Source organism: Perca fluviatilis, chromosome 7 (genome assembly GCF_010015445.1).
Source record: "Perca fluviatilis chromosome 7, GENO_Pfluv_1.0, whole genome shotgun sequence".
Taxonomy (NCBI): domain Eukaryota; kingdom Metazoa; phylum Chordata; class Actinopteri; order Perciformes; family Percidae; genus Perca; species Perca fluviatilis.
Genome location: NC_053118.1, coordinates 27,378,991 through 27,393,835, shown reverse-complemented (window position 1 = coordinate 27,393,835; position 14,845 = coordinate 27,378,991). Strand labels below are relative to the sequence as shown.

At 39.7% G+C, this 14,845-nt stretch overlaps 1 protein-coding gene across 1 annotated transcript in view; it reads left to right on the top strand.

Annotated features, from left to right (window-relative positions):
- myom3 (myomesin 3) overlaps positions 1–14,845 on the top strand; it is a 66,877-nt gene that overhangs the window by 37,248 nt on the left and 14,784 nt on the right. Inside the window, exons 12-20 of the mRNA XM_039807281.1 lie at positions 175–374; positions 1,765–1,818; positions 4,188–4,315; positions 6,427–6,610; positions 7,236–7,410; positions 7,656–7,777; positions 8,703–8,890; positions 12,182–12,308; positions 14,450–14,631. Coding sequence (XP_039663215.1) covers positions 175–374; positions 1,765–1,818; positions 4,188–4,315; positions 6,427–6,610; positions 7,236–7,410; positions 7,656–7,777; positions 8,703–8,890; positions 12,182–12,308; positions 14,450–14,631 — 1,360 coding nt within the window. The remainder of the gene's footprint in view (positions 1–174; positions 375–1,764; positions 1,819–4,187; positions 4,316–6,426; positions 6,611–7,235; positions 7,411–7,655; positions 7,778–8,702; positions 8,891–12,181; positions 12,309–14,449; positions 14,632–14,845) is intronic.

Below are 14,845 nucleotides of genomic sequence, written 5' to 3'. Positions count from 1 at the left end.
AATCCTTTGAAATTGTTTTTTTTATAATGTTACACCCTGCAGACTGCACATTAAGTTGTTCAAACGTTATGTATTTTGTTCTTTGTTTACCTCTTATTCTCTCTCTCTCTCTCTCTCTCTCTCTTTTCTCTCTCTCTCTCTCTCTCTCTCTCTCTCTCTCTCTCTCTCTCTCAGATATGACCTCGGTCATGGTAAGTGGGTGCGCTGCAATGTGCATATTCAGAAAATGTGCTACTACCCAGTGTGTGGGCTAAAGGAAGGAACTCTGTACCAGTTCAGAGTTCGTGCTGTTAACCAGGCTGGAGCAGGGCGTCCCTCCATGGCTACAGAGCCCGTCCTCACTGCAGACCCCCTGGAACACACCAGGACCATGGGTAAACATTACACACTCTAACAGTCAAATTGCCATATAAAAAGACTGTGATATGTCACTACACAACAGCTAGAAAAACACAAATTGGTGACACAATTAAAGCAAAAACAACATAACCTGACTGTTGGGTTCAGACCAAAAAGCCAAACCACAGGATATAGGGATTGTAGATGTATAATCATAACCACTAATAAATCCATATGCTGATCATGAACTCTTGAATGTATGCAATATCATCAAGTAACCACATAAGCTTTTCAATCAGAAAATCTATTAAAAACATCTTGTACTTTACCAGTTCCCTAATACAAAGTGAGTAAAATAAGTAGCAATCACACAACTATCCCCTGCAGTAATGTTACATTACAAGACACCTGTTCATAATGAGGTTCAGTTGCAGTCTTTATTATTAATGCTCATACTCAACTATTCATTTGTGAGCTCATCTGAGAAGATAAATAAACATGTGGTGCAGTAAAAGTGCAGCGTGGCCTGCTGTTAATCCCTTCTCATTCTCCAAGTATCTTTTACTCTACTGGAGGGACATTCTTACAAAAGATATATACATATCGCTCCAAAATCTTCCATAGGTGTTCAGTTGCCTTGAGATCTGGTGACTGTAAAGGTCATAGCACACGATTCACATCGTTTCCACACTCATCTAACCATTCAGTGACCTCTTGTGCTCTGTATGGGATTCATTATGTTTCTCCACTCATTTATTCAGGTGTTTCCTTTAATTTGTGACTTATTTGCATCTGCTTCTACAAAGAGCATCAGCGCAGTGTCTACGAATCATGCCTGCTGTTTATTCACCTCATCTGCCTCAGTTGCTGTGTTTACACCTGCAAAGGCCATCAGAGAGAAAACAGACATGTGTACTGTAGATGTGGATATCATTTTATAAAGCCGGAAGGTTCTTGCAGACATTAATGTGACAGCTTCTTAATATCATCCTGGAATGGAACTTTGTTTCTTAAAACATGACTTTTAAGGCATTTAGGTTTTGTTAACTACTTTATATACAAGGGAGGGATGAGAACGACCGGAGGAGATGTAACGTAGATCATTGAGTGTGTGAGTGTGTGTGTTAAAGGGGGGACAGATGGGCTCTGGTCAAATGTTGCCGATCATTAAACACAGATGAAGGACAGGCAGAAGGTTGACTTGCCTCCAGCCTGCTCTCCATCCTTGCATGTTGCTCTCTCTCTCACCTCTTTGTGTCTCTGACTCTCTTACCAGTGGCTGCTCCTCTACTATTAACACTAATAGTGTTATCATGGGCTCTCATATAACTTCATTACCCTGATATGACTTCCTTCTTTATTCCCTCTGCCCCCCAACCTATCTCTCTCTCCCTCTTTCTCTCTATCTCCAACCCCGTTTCTCAGTGGTCAAAGTAGACAGAGGGAGGATGATCACCATTACAAAAGATGAACTCGAAGGTGAGAATGCCACATTTTTATTTCACCATGTATAATTTTGTCATAAAAAGATACCATTTTAACATTTTCAGCCCTGATTTCAAACAGCATCAATGTTTTACTGGCACACAGGGTGCCGTCTCCTTGTCTTTAGGCTGCCTCTGGCTCGTGGCTTAATGCATCTTCATATTATATTTAACAACGAGCTGCAGTAATTGTATGGCTGAGGCAATGAATATTTCCCCCATTTGCAGGAGTGAAAAGAATGAGCAGTCCCCGGTGGTGTCCTGGTTAATGCACATAATGGCCCGAGGTAGTGCGAATGCCTGTGAAGAGAGCTGATAACCTTGGCAATGTAACTCATAGACAGAGATAAAGGGAGAGGAGGAGGAAGATGTGTTTGAGGAGGAAGCCAGAAAAATAAATGTCGCAAATGCAGTGCATTCATACTTCCTTTGTCCGGTTCCTTAATGTAGCAGAACGTGTTTATGCAGGTGTGAAAGAAAAAGAGAAAGCATCGGATGTGTGTTTGTCTGCAGCTTTTTTCAAGTTACATTTAAGCAAACTTGTGAGATTATTCTTCCATTAAACTTGGACTGATTTTGCAATACACATAACTTCCTACACACTTTTGAAATGCTTTATTTGAATTAATCTACATTACAATATTATATAACATTTATAGAGGTTATATATGTGGTCCTTTGACACCTTTTACAGCGGAGGTGGAGCAAAGTTTTGCTGTTGCTGAGGTTTGTTTACAGGCCAATCGTAGTGTAGTCACCAGTCACATGTACACCCGTAGTGTCCAAACATACACACATTCAGTGTGGTCTGAATAACTGATAGTTATTGTGTTGCTATTTACTCTGTACTCTATCACAATGGAAACAATAACTATGAGGTTAAAGTTCCAACTTTCAACTTTAATTTGAGGTGTTCACATAGAACAGTGAAGGAACCATCGCCCTTTTTGTAAACAGTCCCCCAATTAAGGGAAACATACGCAAATAACATATTTAGAGAACCAACATTTATAGGACAAAAATATGCCTAAATAATGTCATTATATTTCATATTTAGTTGCAAATTGTTTGCTGTCAATAAAATCTATGACCCATAAACATCAGCATACACTTGATGTCTCCCCTGGTTATGCTATGCTTGTTAATTACTGCCTCAAAGAAATAGATTAACATTCAACATACGCTTTTTTCTTTAATGCCGATAGTTATATTAGAAGACCAATTCCACTCTTGTGTCAGTGCATTAGGTATGGAGCTAGAGCCAGGAGGCAATTAGCTTAGCTTAGCATGAAGACTTGAATGCAGGTGGAAGCAGCTAGCCTGGCTCTGTCTGAAGTTAAAAAGAACCCCTACCTGAACTTTTTTAATACATGTTCATCTTGTTAACCAGTACATAAACAGGAATGTAAAAGTGACATTTTGTGATTTAACAAGAAGTTACTTGCTGCAACTATTTCTTTATGCAAACCTTAGCTAGTCGCCAACGGGCTCCAGCTTCATACTTTATTATATTATATTATATTATATTATTATATATATTGTATTGGTTTTCTCATCCAACTCTCAGGAAAAAAAAGCAAATAAGGGTATTTACCAAAATGTCAAACTTTTCCTTTAAATATAATATAAAAAAATACACAGCATTACTTTAAATGGTCAAAAAGAAACACTTTCACTTTTTGGCCCTAAATATCTCCTTGGTTTCTTTAGCTGAATGTTTAGGATTAATCTCCTGCTGCATTGTCCTAAAATAAAAAGGTATATGAGTTGTATACGTTTACCCAGTGTGGATGTGAACAACCACCTCACCCTTAAAATGAAACATCAATGCAACATTGATTTCAAATCCAATGTGCTTGAGTGCAGAGCATACTACAATAAAAAATACAAACAGATACACACAGTCACACACACACAGGCTTGCTGCTTCTACCAGATCAGCATCGGCCCTTTTACGCCACTAACAGCAAAGAGACCAGACTTACAGAGAGACATACGGGCACAAAAAATTAGGAGTTTTAACTAAATCTGAACACTTCCATCGACCTTAAGTCACTTGGAGAGTCATTGAAAGTGTGCTGACTTAAGCCATTTGACTGTATATTATCTGGTACACTAATGTATTAGGAATGGAGGTCACATTTGGGGCAGCAAGGTAAATCTCACCCATTATGTGAGTGACTTAAATCCACCAGACAATGCATTACATTTCCTGATGCAAATATTTTAACAAAAAGAGCATAAAAAAGATTCAGCAGACCAGTAATTTTTGGACTCCATTATCTCATTCTCACTGACCTTATTCTGACTATTTTTCTTCCTCCTCCTCCTCCTCCTCCTCCTCCTCCTCTCTTTGCTCTGCAGGTCAGGTCAAAGCTCCTTTCCCTCCTACAAATGTCCACGCCTGCGAGGTGAGCGACACCTACGTGGTGCTGAGCTGGGCCGAGCCTGAACCCAGAGGCAGGGAGCCGCTCACCTTCTACGTGGAGCGGGTCAGTCTTTACTCCCACACCCACATAGACACACAAATGTTCATATTACAATAACTCTGGGGATCTTGGTTGATGACAATTAACCCTTTGTCACTCTCCTAAACGTAACATCTTTCCTCCTAAAGGACAACTTGCAGAGAAATTTGAAACTGGATTAAAATAAGTAATCCAATTTATCTTGGTGGAAGTTGATTATTCAAGGAATGCATTTGAGAGTAGGCACACACACACACACACACACACACACACACACACACACACAGCTGTCTCTTTGGCTGGTACGGTACTATAGTAGGTAAACAACACAACCACAGTTGCAGATCATAGACCATAAAAATAAGCCATACATACTGGCTTGACTGCCGCACACACACACACACACACACACACACACACACACACACACACACACACACACACACACACACACACACACACACACACACACACACACACACACACACACACACTTCTATCTACCACTGTGGTGTCAGTCTAAATGGGAATTTGTGGACTCATTAAAAGCCAGCAGACCTTGATGTTGCTCTTTCGTGCCCTGCGCTTCGGCATTGCGGTTTGATTTTCTTGCTTGCACACTTAAAAGAGTTTCTTTTATTTTCTGACTGTTGATTTAAAACTACCTAGATCTGAGATCTGAACGTGTTGTTTGCCTCAAGATCAGTTAAAAGTTTATTCTAGTTTTAACTTGGTGCATTCAAGGTAATGTCTATAAAAGAAAACCCATTTTAAATTTTGAGTTTTTCTCCCCAACACAAAGAATGCCAAAATAACAACATTGTCCTCCAACATATCAAAGTGTGGGGACTGACCTGTTCCTAATAACAATAAACGGCTTTGGCTCTCCAATATCAACCCAGACACCCCACAGCTTCTAGCTCCAATAATCACGAAAACTGCCACAGGAAGTAGATTTTTATTGGACTTTTATAAGTTGCCAGGGTAATAAAACTGTCAAATCTGTCAAAGGCGTCTGAAATTACTAAAGTCTGCTGCTTCACTTCTGCTTATATAATGATGGGAACATTCAAATATCCCTTTCGCCCTTGAGCAAGCAATTTATAATCACTGATCTCTTTAGCGTACTAGTTTTCTTTTGTTAGGTTTTTTACTTCTTTAACAGGGAGTTAGAGAAGAAAATAATGATAAATCCTCAGAGAAAAGCAGAAAAGTGAAATATAGACGGTTAGATGAAGAAGATGTCAAGATGAGTCAGTGGTTGTCCACAATTTACCTGTTTTTTATATATATATAGCTTGGCTCTCTATCTGCACATTTTTCTGCCTTTCTATATGTGAAAATGTACTAATATTTCTGCCTGGAAGTTTTTGCCTATCACATCACACCTAGTCTATATCCACGACGTTCCACTTCCGGTATTGCTCTGTTGCTGCCGGAAAATGCCCCGGATTTCACTCTTTTTCAACCGGATGTCCGTTACCTTACGCTTTCTTTGTGTTGTAATTTTAAACTGCAGTGAATTTATGAGGACTATGGTTAACTGCTCCTCAGATCTCTGCAGGGTAAATCCAGACAGCTAGCTAGACTATCTGTCCAATCTGAGTTTTCTGTTGCACGACTAAAACAACCTTTGAACGTACACATGACACATGTTCCACCAAAACAAGTTACTTCCAGAAGGCTATTTTGCAGCTGCACCGTGGCTCGGTGCTTTGTGCCGCCCATGACGATTGTGATTTGTTTAAAGAAATGGCAATAAACCAGAGCACGTTTTTCTCCCATCTCGGAATGCTGTGTGTACTAGCCAGACCCTCCTTCGCTGCACTGTGGAAGAAGGTCTGGCAATGTGAGATTACATCACACCAAACTGCCAATCTTTATTCCTCTTTCCCCTTGTCTACACGTAAAGTGGTTTGCTCCGAAACTATGCAATCGACAGTTAACTACAGAGTAAGTGATTGTACAAAATCTGAATGAATTATGGGAGTATTTGGCAGTCTTGGCAGATTGAATCCTCCAGCATAATTGAAGGAGACTGAATAATGCACAATGTCCTTGGGATGGATGTAGATTGTGCTTTTGAAATTGTCTTTGTTTTTTATTTTCTTCTTTTTTTGCTGTACATGGATCAGTCCCTGGTAGGGAAGAGCAGCTGGGAGCTGGCCAGTCTGGACATGATGGTAAACTCTCCCAGGTTCCCTGTGTTTGACCTGGTCAAAGGCAAGCAGTACTGCTTCAGAGTGCGCTCCATCAACAAGTACGGTGTCAGCGACCCTTCTGAGCCGAGTGCACCCATCTCCTTGGGAAAGCCACAAGGTGAGAAATGTGCTATGTACCGTTTTGTACTTTGGTGAAAGAAGCAATATTAAAGTAAAATCCCTGTACTAAAAATTTTACCCAAGTAAAAGTGCAAAAGTATTGTAATATTTTATACTATTATCAGCTTAAAGTTTCAAAAGTAAAATGACTCATGATACAGTATGGCCCCTTATAGAGTGTTAACATTATTATATATTTGATTATAATGATTGATTTGTTAACATGTACGCAGCATTCTAATTTTTAATTTTAACTACTTTATATGTTGATGGGTAGTTTTATCTATAACAATGCATCATATTTTGTTTGTGGATTACATGTTTTGTATGTTAAAGTAGCTGGCAACTACAGTATAGTTGTCAGATAAATGTAGCGTGGTAAAGCGATAGAAATCACTGAAATGTAGTGGAATAGCAGCGTACAATGGAAATACTCAAATACAAGCAACTCAAAGTTGTACTGAATTACAGTGCTTGAGTAAATCACTTAGTCACTAATCAAGTTCTGTGTGAATTTTCCAAAATCCATGGAAGAGTTGATTTGATTTTATCTTTAATTTAATTATCATTCAATGATTGAAGCTAAAGTTTAACCTTATAGCTTTTCATCTTAATACCATCAGTGGTGCCAGCTCCACCTCACTCTGTCATGGCCATCAGAGACACCGACACCTCGGTGCTGCTCCAGTGGAAGGAACCCAAAGAAAAAGACGACATCCAGGGCTACTACCTGTACTACAGTGAGAGTGGTAAACAAGACTGGAAGACTGTCAACAACAAGCCTGTTAGCAAAACCAGGTAATGGGGACATATATTAAAACAATGTCTTAGAAGGTTTTGTTGTCATGTTTCTGGTTGGCTGCAGGGAGAATAGTTGGTGTAACGTTAGTCTGAATAACAAAATAAAGAATCCAGCTAAAAAAATAATTCCACTAAATATTTCTATTAATACAATCAGATAATTGCATTGAGCTAAAGATGTAATGGTTGACCAGGATTTGACCGACCATTCAACCTGTCTGAACTTCATCTCTCCTCCTCAGATTTACAGTCCATGGCCTCAAGAACCGAAGGGAATATGTGTTCAGGGTGAAGTCTGTGAGCCGAGCAGGAAACAGCAACTATTCAGATGAGTCTCGTCCCATTCTCGTCAAATCGGCCATTTGTAAGTGCACCCGCGAGCCAGGTCCCAAAATAGTGAACACGAAATTTCTTTCAGGACAAAACTCAAGGACTTTTTAAGTCTTTTCTGATGATTTTACTAATCAAGCAACTCCTGCAGTGGTTTACTTTGAAGCAGGTTATATAAAATGTAATATTTCAATGTTAAATCTATCAATCAGTGCATTTTTGTCAAAGGTTTCATAAAGATTTGTCATTGACATTGGCATTCTTAGATCCACCCAACACCAACACAATAAAGAAAAGGGATAGATAAATGCTGTTCTTTACATCAGAGACATTTTTGTGTAGTAGTAGATTAGATTTTAGACCAAGTGTGGGCAAGAACAGCTCATAATGTCCTCTCCTGTCTAATGCTACTGGCATCATATTCAACTGAGATTGTGCTCCTTCCACATGTCAGTCTCCATATGTTTGGTTATGTAGCCTTCATCAGATGACTGTACATCAGATGAATGCTCTCTCTTATTATGGTCGGTTTATGCTGTATGGAGACACACTTGTTGAACCTTCTTACTTGCTGTGTTGCAGGCTCAGATAATGTGCTCTCTGCAGCCTGCAGTAAAGTACAACGATGACTCATTTTGCTTGCCTCTCACTCACCAGAGTATTCTCACATCTACTCTGCCACTCAGCCATTACCTGAGGATAAATGGCTGCAGTCCAATTCTTTGTGAGGAATACATGTTTTATCAAATAGAATATGAGTTGAATATTTCTTTGTTATTTTATTCTCATTCAGGAATGCTCAATATGGGTAGAGTTATGAATTTGCAGTTGTAGTCGGCCTGGGAGTTATTGGCTTTTCTTGGCCTATTTAGCAAGAATAGGTGCTGGCTGAGATTCTCTCTTCTATCACCTATGAAAAAATAAATAATTCTGTTTAAATTTCCTTCTGCTTGCTCCAGCTGTTCCCTCGGCTCCCTCTGCCATCGCCCTGCTGCTGTGCACTGCATCAGAGATGGTGTTGGGCTGGAGGGCCCCCGCATGTAACGGGGGAGACCCTGTACGTGGATACTACCTGGACCAGAGAGAAAAGGGCATGGATACGTGGAGAGAGGTCAACGTTAAGCCCACCAAAGAAAGGCAGTTTAAAGTCAGTAAATCTCCAGCACGATGCAAGTATGGTGTAGTGTGATGCTCGCGGCATGTCAGTCCACTACTTTGGTCCAGACTGAAACATCTCAACAACTGTTGGCTAGATTGCCATAAAAGTTTTAAAGAGACTCATGGTGCCCAGAGAATGAATCCTAATAACATTGGTGATCCTCTAACTTTTCCTCTAGGGCCAACAACAGGTTCACATTTTTGGATTTTTGTAAAATATCTGTACAACTATTGGACAAATTTTGTACGGACAATCATTGTTCCCAGACAATGTATCCTGATGAATTTGGTGATCCGCACGGATCAGGTTAAAAGTTTGATTTGTCCAATAATTTATTAAAGGTCCCATGGCATGAACAGTTCACTTTATTAGGTTTTTTAACATTAATATGAGTTCCCCCAGCCTGCCTATGGTCCCCCAGTGGCTAGAAATGGCGATAGGTCTAAACCGAGCCCTGGGTATCCTGCTCTGCCTTTGAGAAAATGAAAGCTCAGACGGACCGATCTGGAATCTTCCCTTTATGATGTCATAAGGGGAAAGGTTACCTCCCCTTTCTCTGCTTTGCCCGCCCAGAGAATTTGGCCCACCCATGAGAAAAAGAGAGACATCATGGCTTGCAAACAAGCAAAGTGGCAGTTGGTCAAGGCCACACCCCCACCCTCCACCTTGCCCCCCCTCTCTCCTCCTCAATAGCATTTAAAGCTACAGACACAGAAATGGCACGTCCCAAGGAAAGCTAATTGTGGGACTGGCTCTAGTGGCTGTAATTCTGCATCAAGGCTGAATTTCGGGAAAGAGACTTCAGATACAGTATTAGGGGACCACTGAGGCCTATATAAAAGCATCCAAAAAGTAGCATGTCATAGGACCTTTAAAGTTTATGAACCAAATACCTGCAAAGCGAATGATTTCCCCATCAGTCTCAGTTGTACTTTGTGTTTTGTGCTAATTAGCAAATATTAACATGCTAATATGCTAAACTAAGATTGTGAACATAACAGTTATACCTGCTAAACATCAGCATGTTGGTATTGTCATCATGAGCATGTTAGCATGCCGACTTTAGCATTTATCTTAAAGCACCACTGTGCCTAAGTAAAGCCTCTCACTTTTTTCCTTTCACATCATTTCACATCTGGCAGTATAGGCCTACATAATGTATAACAATGTGTTTTCTGTTCACTGACAGTATGGAAACAAAACCCTAATTATGTTAACTTACCACTTCATTTAGCACTGCAGTGGCCTTAAAATAATGGAAACATTGGCTCAAGCTCCCTTATCTACATTGGCTGTGTCACTAGGCAACAAGCAGTGTCCATGGAGACCTGGAGGAAAGTTAAATCTTTAACCTGTCTCAGGGAGATTACAGGTGCTCAGTAATTAGACATTGTGCAAATGTGTTATAAGTGAGTGGTTGTTTTTACACAGACAAATCCAATTAGAAAGAAAATGACTGTATACAAAGATTAGCCCTACACGTTGTTAAGTGCAGAGTCTTGGGGATCCCGAGACCCCTTTCCTAGAAGGAACCCTCTGATGAGAACATGTAGCGCCCCCTTTTGGGTTAAATGAGCAATTTCAACAGCCTTACATCCTCTGAAAGTGCAATTTCCACTTCCCACAACAGCTGTTTTATGCTGGTATTTAAATCAAGTTGCTGACTTTCTGGATGTAAAGTAGAGTAATTGGAATATTGATTTTGTGCCTCTTTTCTTTTCTGGGTTAAAGTTGTGCAGTAAATGTAAATGACATGGCCATGAAAGCTTCCACAATTTTAGCTGTCAGGATGTCACCGATCGTGCTTTATTAAATCAAAAACCAAAGTGAACCTCTTGTGTTTTCTCTCCTTGAATTGAAATTCTGCCATAAACTGTCTGTGTACACAGAGCATTTGCTTAAGTAAAAGTACCAATATAACACTGTAAACAATACTCCTTTACAAGTAAAAGGGGCTCAACTACAAACCAAAAATGTTGGCAACAACGGTTTTAGTCTTGACAATGCATTGTATTTTATAAGCTTTATGTAGAATCTTAACCTGCAGTGGAACTTGTGACTACAGCTGTAGTGGAGTAAAGAGTACAATATTTCCCTGTGAAATGTAGTAGAGTACAAGTAAAAGAAGCCTTAAATGGAAATACTCAAGTAAAGTCAATTGCTTTATTGTGATTAATTTTGTCATGATGAAGCATTGGAAGTTAAAAAATATGTGTCAAATGAATCAAATGCAGCCTGTTTGCCATCTACTGGATGAAAGCTGTACTTTTCTTCACTTATTTTGTCAGACAACCTTTGCATTTCTCAGTGTAGACTGTATATCGATCTTATAAGAAGGTAGTCATTCTACCTAAATGTGGTTAGAGAAGGATCTATAGATAATGAAGGGGGTGGTAGGTGGGGGAAATAGTTTTTTAGATAGGGATTGCTATTACTGTGAAATAAGCTCCCTCTGGTTGTGTCAATTAGTTGCCGGGAGAGAGCCGAGAGGAGCAGCACAAGTTCACAACTGTTCACGGAGGCGATAAGGGCCTTAAAGTCTAAGTGGCTGTGAATAGGAAGATCAATGAACAGATCAATAAAGCTTAATCCCTTCTCTTCCCAAAGCAAAAGTGTCTAGGGGGCTCAGCAAAAAATGCAGTGACAGCAGCAGCAGCAGTAAAGGTAATGTATGATGTGCCAAGTGAGCCGTGTTTTTCCTTTAAAAACAGTGTGAATCGTTTTGATTTATGCTACAATGCTACAAAAAAGACAAAGAAATAAAGAAACCCAATTTAAGTCAGATCTTTATTGTCTACAACAAAATTCATAAATCTCTGATAAAACATGTACTGTATTATACTGGAGAATTCAGAATATGTACAGATTAGAATCTGGCCTTCTCTTCCAGGCTTTTGAGTTAACAAACTTAAACACATCAAAATGAAGTAACCATCCCATGTTGGATTATCATTACACCAGAATATTTTAGCGTTTTGTCAAACCATTTAATGGAAAATTGACATTCTTCAATCACACAATCTGTTTTCCCACTAAATGCTCTTGAACCTGCCACCATCAGTGACCAGAGAAAGAAAACCAGTTCCTAAATGTGCAACTAAAGACCTTTGTTGAAGAAAACATATTTTCAAACCAATTGTCTTCTTATAAAAAAACGAAATAGTATATACTGTAGTCTGCACTTGTTTGTCTTTAGCTTGACTTATGGACATTATTTCACTATTACAGATCATTTTACCAGAGTTAATCAGCTTTTCTGTGCCTGATGTAAATCCACAGGTTTGCAACCTGACTAGTGGACACTTCTACCATTTCCATGTGTTTGCTGCCAACATGGCTGGCGTCGGGAAGCCCTCTGAAGCCAGTGAAGCTTTCCTGTGTGAGAAGTGGACGATGCCAGAGCCAGGTAAGGAGAGAAAATGTCACTTCACTTTCAGATCATTTCGTACACTTGGTAGAATTTCCAGCTAACGAACTCATGCTGTGTAAGTTAAGACAGTTGTACCCCAGGTTTCATTCAGGTCAGTGTCCGACATAACAGCAGTAGGGCCTAACCCGTCTCAGGCAGAGTAGTAGTTCAACTCTATGTCTCCATAGATGACGGGAGGCGCCACAGCTGTATTATAAGACAGTGCTGTCTCACAGACAGCACTCACATCCCGCAAAGGTCAGGGGAGGAAGTTACATTCACATACATTCACATGTACATACATACACTTAATACTCACATTCATACATACACAGAAACTGCAGTAGAGACACTGGATGATGTTATTGAACCAGACTGTCACAGATGAAAGTGGGATACCTACAACGTGACTTGTTACGTAGGTAAGAATAGTTGTTGTAAATGATCCATTAGCATCTTCACACATGCACAGATGAGTGAAGAAGGACTGTATTTGGTATTCTATAATCTTGTATGTCCAGCATGAGTTTAAATACACCTTCAGGAAGACTGGAACTTCAGAGTTGGGATGGCACTACACAACACCACATTGTGGTTAAACTGTGCTGTTTAATCTTAAATCTCCTCGAACGAGATTTCATTAACTGCTTCTGTGTAAGTCTCCTGAACCTTCTTTACGCACACAAAGTCGAGCTGCTCCTGAGTTTTTCCATAACAATGCAGAAAGTGGAACACACCTAAATGTGCGACAGCTGATAATAAAAATAATAAAGAATTCTCACTGCTGGTATAATTATTGAAATATCCCCTCCAGACATGTTTTAATGGTTTAAGACACATACAAATGCTCTGGGTGGAATAATAATTTGTGTCTTTTAAGGTTTTTACACAAAATGACTTGTTCTTTATTTCCCTGGCTGCGCTGTCTGTGCTGTGTCTTGAAACAATCAGCTGCTCTGAAAGGGCACAAAAACAGATTCCCCCTTCAGGACTCAGGAAAAAGTCACATGAAATATTTCACAATTCAACCTGTATTTTTAGTTACAGTTAATCTAGCACTTAAGAAATAATCATGAAATAGTTTTTTTCACTCATATTAGTGGTAGTATAGCAAAAGAAAAATTATATATATAAATATTCTATGTTAAACCTTTGCTGTATTGTTGATGCATTAACAATACTTAAAACCATGTTTAGTGTGCATCTTTAAAGCAAGGAACTCTGTCCTTTACTGCCTTATCTTTGTTAGATGCTTTGTTAGATTTATTTTGAAGGTAGTCGAGGTACTTTTTCAGCCCGAGAAGTGTCTGCACTAAAGTATTCCTTTCAGGCTGCATACAGCCCTAACAACATCCACCAACATATATACCTGAAGGAGACTAGGATGGAAATATCAACATTTTTATGAACTCCTCTCTTCTCTCATTTGGACTGCGGTGGCTTGACAATAAGAAAACAATGTTTAGAGAGATTTTAGTAACAAAATCAACCAGAGACAATAAAATTTCTATCCCCAATGGAAATTACGCCCATGCATTTTTATTACAAACACACATAATCTAATTGTTGACACACACACACACACACACACACACACACACACACACACACACACACACACACACACACACACACACACACACTCGCTGAGTCACGCAACAAAGTCATTCCAGTGTGTTGGTTCAGCAGACAGCCCAGCTGTTGTGACCCGCTCCTATCAGCTTCTTGTGACATTAATATTGAAAATAGAGAGCGGCTCTCTCACACATGCCACTTTTAAAGCGCAGCTCATTAATCTCGGCAAATGGGCTTTCCTCTGTGCCGTTAATAATTTAAAAGTGACCGAAAATCATTAGGCAAATTAACTACCAGTGCCAGCATGAAGTCAGTGGGGGTAGATTAAGGAAATTCACTGTACTCATTTTGACTTTACTGATAGACTTCCCGTTGAGACAAAGGAGTAGCCTACTATATATACGGTCACAAAGGGAATATATCCAGACCAATAGTTCCTTGATTTTTATTTTTACACTCTCTGTTCCTCTGCACTTATACAGTATATCCTCCGCACAAAAGCATTCACCCTGATACACAGCATGTCTGGCCCTCCTCTCTCTCTCTCTCTCTCTCTCTCTTAGGTTGCCCCTGTGATGTGGAGTTCAGGGAGGTGAGAAACAACTCCCTGGTGCTGCTGTGGGCGGCTCCGTTGTACGAAGGACGGAGCCCTGTCACTGGCTATTTGCTGGAAATCAGCCAGGGTGGCGAATCAGACAACTGGACTGCTTTGAATGAAAGGCCAATCTCTGACACCCATTACAAGGTGAGCAAAGCTGTAAAAGAAATTCAAGTTCAACATACAGAAAGTAAACAAGGTAAATACACTTGTGATTGAAGATTTGTTTAATACCTGGTAAAGTATGAGCTTATGTAATAACTGTAAGTGCCAGTAAATTATTATTACTTTAATTTTTATAAATGTATTATTACTTCCACCTAGCAGAAACTTGAAGTGCTCCAGTGTTTCTGTGGGTCCA